The sequence below is a fragment of the Diadema antillarum genome, unplaced genomic scaffold (genome assembly GCF_040938485.1).
Source record: "Diadema antillarum isolate AM-2024a unplaced genomic scaffold, OU_Dant_1.0 seq00001565_RagTag, whole genome shotgun sequence".
NCBI classification, from domain to species: Eukaryota; Metazoa; Echinodermata; class Echinoidea; order Diadematoida; family Diadematidae; genus Diadema; species Diadema antillarum.
This window is the reverse complement of record NW_027272288.1, coordinates 422,292-428,291: the sequence shown is the minus strand read 5'-3', so window position 1 is coordinate 428,291 and position 6,000 is coordinate 422,292. Positions and strand designations below refer to the sequence as shown.

Sequence of the window (6,000 nt, the reverse complement as noted above, 5' to 3'; positions counted from 1 at the left end):
AGAGTTGAATGCACGTAACAGTTTACTAGTCTTTGCGACTGTACGATATGAAAAACCAAAATGTGTTTGTCCTGAAGGCACGCGAACTTACATTAATAAAGTTGACCTTAGTTCTTGTGAGGCCGCTAATAGCATTGAATGCCTTTTAGGCATTGTTTCAGTGATCAGTGTTGAAAGAGAGGAAAGAAAGTGCTAACGATGGCAGTTGGCTCTTTAGGTTGGTTTCCTCCCTAAAAGCAAACCAAACAACAACAAAAGAAACTAACTGCATTATCTTCTTTCCCTCAACACGTCATGTTAACTAATTGTTTTATGATCGCCGAAAGCTAGAAAACTGGCATCAGACAAGGTAGGGCATGCAAATCGTATGCATAGATCGACTATGTTACCATAATGCATACTACAGTAATCAGTAGAATAAAATGTATGCCGGACGCCACTTTTCCCGGACAGTGATTTTTCTCTCTTCCTCTATAATGATGTGACTTTTGAAAAATGAAAAATAGAAATATCTCATAACTCACATCAAAATATGGTTACAAGTAATGCCAACAAGTAGTAGAAATAAACAGTCTGGCAGGAAGCAAATGACATCATGCATTTGTGTTCCAATCCTTGTAGAAAGAAAGCGCCTATTGCGGTTCCAAGGCGGGGTTTTCCTTTTAACGGATGGTACAGTTTTGGTTTGGATTAGGATTCAAGGTTTCCAACATGTTTGCGTTTGTGTGCGTGTGTGTTTTTCCGTGTGAGATCATGACAAACCACTTGTGAAATATGAAACTAAGAACATGTAATTCCTAAAGGAATTCAATACCTATTTGATGAAAATTGGTCTTCACATGTTTGTGATATCCAAACAAAGCGAGCCTTATTAAATGCAACAGGCCACGACATAACGATCGCATTGTTTTATGCTCTCTTTGGATATAATGAAATTTCAGTATATATACTGTAATGAAAGAAAACTGTTTGTTATAACGGGAGTCCACTCTACTATTGTTATATATTTACACACAAAATAAACCATCATTGGCCAATTGGTTGTAGATTATCAAAAAACTGAAGAGCTTTATTACACATCATACTCAAGTTCATGTTGAATATACAATGTATTTAGACATCACTAAAAACAAAACAAAATAAAACGAAACAAATGATCCGAGTGCATAAGAAGTGTGTCTGAATGTCCCCAAACTAGTTGTTCAATGCAGCTCTATCCCCCTGAACCCTGTCACATGTTCAGGATATATTGAAACTTGTTCCACACACTTTTAACACAAAATAACAAAATGTAAACAAATATTGGCAACTATGAAAAAGGAGCGGAAGCTACAGAGGGAACCCATCACTTCTGCATATTAATTAATTGCTATATCAAATCTTCCATTTCATCTGTCTATAGATAACTAACTTGTGAAGTCTCATGGCATGGTTTTTATGGCTGAATAAAGAAAAGTGTTTCTAACAAAAAGAGTTTCCACACACTGGGCGATATCAAGTTCTGTGCTCAGTTCAGTGCCTATAATTGAGCTCTGACACCGAAGGTCACACTAATGCAAGCAATACTGATCACAATTATCGATCTCCAACACCATGCGTAATCATCACCCCACCATGAAATCCGTGGGATTGAGCTGGAAATTGTGCAGCAAGAAAAAGTGATGCAGCTTAGTCAAATGTTATACTGTACTCAGAGATATGGTCAAGTTGATGTATGGTTAAACCCAAACTAGGCCGGGGGAGGGGGGGGGGGGCCTCCGAGGCCCCCCCTCGACGTTTCGCACGATGTATCGCTAACGCGAAAAGCTAATGCCGCGACGTTCCATGACTTTTTTCTTTCGAGTCTCCCGCATCTTTTGACACCAAATTTGCGATGCCCGGGTGCGCGGTTCTGAAGTTGCGCATAAATATGTACGTGCATGTCAGACCAAAACTTGCTCAAAAACGTGCATTCGTGTACAATTTCAATGCAAACTGTGCTTACAGGCAAATTTCATAGAAGCATGATTAATTTAGGGTTTTATTGATTTTAATGCATGAATAACATATTTTCTTGTTCGGAACAATGTCTCGGACAAGTTTCATCGAAAAAACAATGAAAAACATAAAGTCGAAAAACAGAGAAATACATAACAGGGTGGTCCACAACTTGAAATTTGAGCATGTTCCAAGCTCAGAATATGAGAATATTGCAGAAATTGAATATGCGCGGATCGCACACAATGAGTGCGTAGTACGCAATATTTTGCTGCTTATCTCTCTTTGTGCTGCTTACATTCAATGTTCTCTCTCATGTTTTGCACATAAATATCTAAGTACCAGGTAGTTTGATGTTTCTTATGTTATGCACATGTTTTGCACATTTTTGAATACTTTTACTTTGAGCTTGTTGCAAATTCTTGAGGATGTTGCATAGCATGTTGCTGGCTTTTTAGGATGTTGCACAAGAATTTTAGCATGTTGCAGCGACATGCTAAAACCCCTCGTGGACCACCCTGCATAAGAAATTCAAAAAACAATAAAGTACATAAGACATTTTTTCAGATGGCACAATTTTTTTCTCTTATATTTGCTCAGGACACTAAAAACAATATTTACATAAAAAACGTGCCCATTTTGAGCTTTATTTAGTGATTTATACAAAATTGTCTGATTTCATGCATCATTATGCATAAATTAGCATAATTAAGCATAAATGATAACTTTTTAAAAATTTAACTTCGTGGTACTTTAGATTACGTCATAGGCAATGTGTGTGCGAATTTTCGTCGCGATCGCGCGGTCGACGGCCAAGATCTGGAGGGGGGCCTGGGAGGCCCCACCTAAATAGCCCGGCCTAGTTAGGGTTAAGACACATACAATTAATGATGATGAAAATTAACACAAATTTCGTTCCTTCTCCACAACACAATCTTCATTTTGCTCCTGGGTTAAGATCTATATATGTCCCAATGGCAGGACTGTTAAGCATAAGTGCCATGGGTGACCATCGCATTAGCACTGACCTTACATGTAAAATGTGCATTGTATTTATGTGGGTCTTGCACATAGTTTAGCATCATTGACACCCATGCCAAACTTGAAATGACAAATACGATAACTTAAATTCCTAGAGGCAAGAATAAGCCAAAGGGGAAAACGCTGATAAATTGCCCAAAAAAAAAGTGGAGCTTAGGTCAGCAGACATCATTCAACACTGAGCGTAGCAGCAGCAACTGGAATTACATCATAATTTTGTGGTCAACCTGTTAACGCTGACTGATTTCAGGTTCAATTTTAATGCCGGAGTTAGCTCTGAGATAGCACTAGCACTAGCAACGAATTTTAAATCATCCACTGTAACTAAGGTCGATCACAATATGGAGAATACATCAGATCCGTTCGAATACACTTGACAAATAATGTCAAATAAAGGGGATACATGTGGATGTTTAAGTTCATTAAGCGGGGAGAACAAAAAGAAATGAAGAGTTTGTTCGCAAAAACCGATAAGTCCACATTTGCCAAATGGAGATATTTGCGATTAAAGGTCAAGACAAATAAAGAGAATAATAAATAAATTTTTGCTTCTTTTGACCATAACTTCAAAAATGTACCTTTATATGTAGTGACCAATATATCATTCTGTGCTTTATGACAGAGACCGTACTTCAAAATCTTCAAAAATGGACTTATCGGTTTTTGCGAACAAACTCTTCAAATATCAAGCATTTTGGGCCTACCTGTGGCCCACTCAAATCTTCTGAAAATCCTTCTGCAAGACATCATGTGAACTGAGAGCTCATGAATAAGTTGTCCTGAATTATTTGTCTTCTTTTAAGAATGATTGATATGAATTACAGACTTTCCTCAGCTGAGGTGAGTTCAAAATGCATGAAATATTGTTTTTTCGAAACAAACTGACCACATAGGCGACTTGTTAAAATGGCTTCACGAATCTCCAAAGGAAGATGCCCACAGACCAGCCTATGAAGTGTCATACACAGAACAGATTTGATGTGTTAATATGTACCACACATCAATGGACTCAAACAGCCAGGACCGAACATACAGGGACTTTTCCATGGCAGGGTCTAAAACTGTGATGCATCATTACAATGTACAGCAATCTCCGGCTCAGTGTAGATATTCAAGATGTCGACAATGTCATCCACTAGGGGAAGGGAGCCAAGGCTGACGTTCAAAGATACGGGCAAGAAGCAGGACACTGCGCCCATGATGGGAGACCCAGAAAGGCTATCACATACTCACTGCCCCTTTCGGTCAATAAGATTTTGGCCTATGGAAAGATGTGAGAGATTCTCTTAGTCATCCCGTTGCATTAGGCAGTCTGTCTTGAAGGCACTGCTGGTGTCTGGTACGGAACACACAGGTAGCTCCATGCAGCATTTGCCACAGCACGGATCACTGGTGCATACAGTACATCACTGGGTTTATCTATCGCCGTCAAAGCCTATTACCTTTCACCGCGGCGCTGTGTGTCTAATCTCCTGGAGAGGGCCTTCAACTTGTGCCCGAGGTTTTGTGGGTCTCTTAAAACCTCCCTGCCATCAAAGTCCTCGAACCCCCTGTGCTCTCTGCAGGGCAAGTAGCTGAACAGTGCTGATCCCTGATTTCCGTGGACAAATGACTCGACATCTTTCTTGTACAAAATCTCCGCTCTTTTCCGGCACGGAGTCTTCAGGGTGGAGGAAGGCCCATCGCCACTGAACATTTCACCCAAAACATGACCACAAGGGCCGCTCACCTTGGCCAACTGCTCGGCATGTTTGTCTGTCACCTTTCCGTAGTAGGACTTCACTGTTCCTGCAAATAATGAAAAGTGAATATACTTTGCTGGGCTAACATGTCGACTACTTCCAAGCAGTTATGTTTCATGCAGGGTACAAACTGTAGTACAGTCAACTTTTCTTTGGTCAACTTTGCATGATTGTACTAATAATAATAATATGAATTCATACTGCACCAAATCCCCTCTGTAAAGTCAGTCAAACGTCAAACTCGGGGAGAAAATGCCAATGGTGGTTGCTGTAGAGCAGCGGCCTCTTCGTATGAGTACTCAAAGTGCATACACACTGTCAAATAATCGTCAAAGTCTAAGGTTTTTTTTCGAGTTCTCTTCTCTTTGCTATTATGGCAGTTTTTTTTTTTCCCCCCAATAGAAAGCATGCAGATGATTATTATTGGTTGAGCTGGCTCCATGGGTGTTTGGTAGGGGTGTTACTCTCATTGAGTGATATTTTTAGTTATCTATGAATTCATTTTCTTCTATCTTTCTCTCTCTCTCTCTCTCGCAGTTATCTTTTGTCAATTGTCCAAATATAATGAAGTTAAAATGAAATGTTGTAAGGGAATATGGTTAACATGGAAATTTAAGATTCATACATTGTTCATTAACTGTATGCATTTTTATATACAGTTAGGTTTTGATGTCTGTAGCTATTTAAGAGCTGACATACATATATGCAATGTATATTATTTTTCCCCCTATTTTTTTAGTAAAGTCGAAAATGATTTGATATTTGTGAATAAGGAAGATTGGTAGTTACACATATCTTAAATCGACACTTACAAAGAAATAGTTAGTTTTTTTTTATGTATGCCTTTTAATGAAATTTGTATTATATATATAGATATATATATATATATATATTTTTTATTTTTTTTTTTTTTTTTTCATATTCCAATGAAAATCTAGCATTTGGATGTTTATGATTTCCAATCCTGTCCCAAAAGTGCTATGATCAGACGAAGTAAAAAATGATGTCATCAAGCCATGCGGAGGGGCAAAAACTGTACAAGGGAGCCCAATGTCCACACAGGCAAGCACAAAAGCATTACATCCCATGTCCCTTGATAGGCAGGCAGGTAAACTATACATACACGCATCGTGCATGTGTTAGAGCTATGTGCTGAATACAGAGTGTCAAAAAGATTCAGGTTTTTTTTTGCCCCTCTGGCAACCTGACAGGGTGGACGTCATGAGACAGACACCCATGA

At 38.9% G+C, this 6,000-nt stretch overlaps 1 protein-coding gene across 1 annotated transcript in view; it reads right to left on the bottom strand.

Moving 5' to 3' along the window:
- Nucleotides 1–3,221: 3,221 nt before the first annotated feature.
- LOC139710791 (uncharacterized) overlaps nucleotides 3,222–6,000 on the bottom strand; it is a 28,176-nt gene continuing 25,397 nt past the window's right edge. The window contains exon 9 of the mRNA XM_071622699.1: nucleotides 3,222–4,806. Within this exon, the coding sequence (XP_071478800.1) occupies nucleotides 4,457–4,806 (350 nt within the window). The 3' untranslated portion in view covers nucleotides 3,222–4,456. The remainder of the gene's footprint in view (nucleotides 4,807–6,000) is intronic.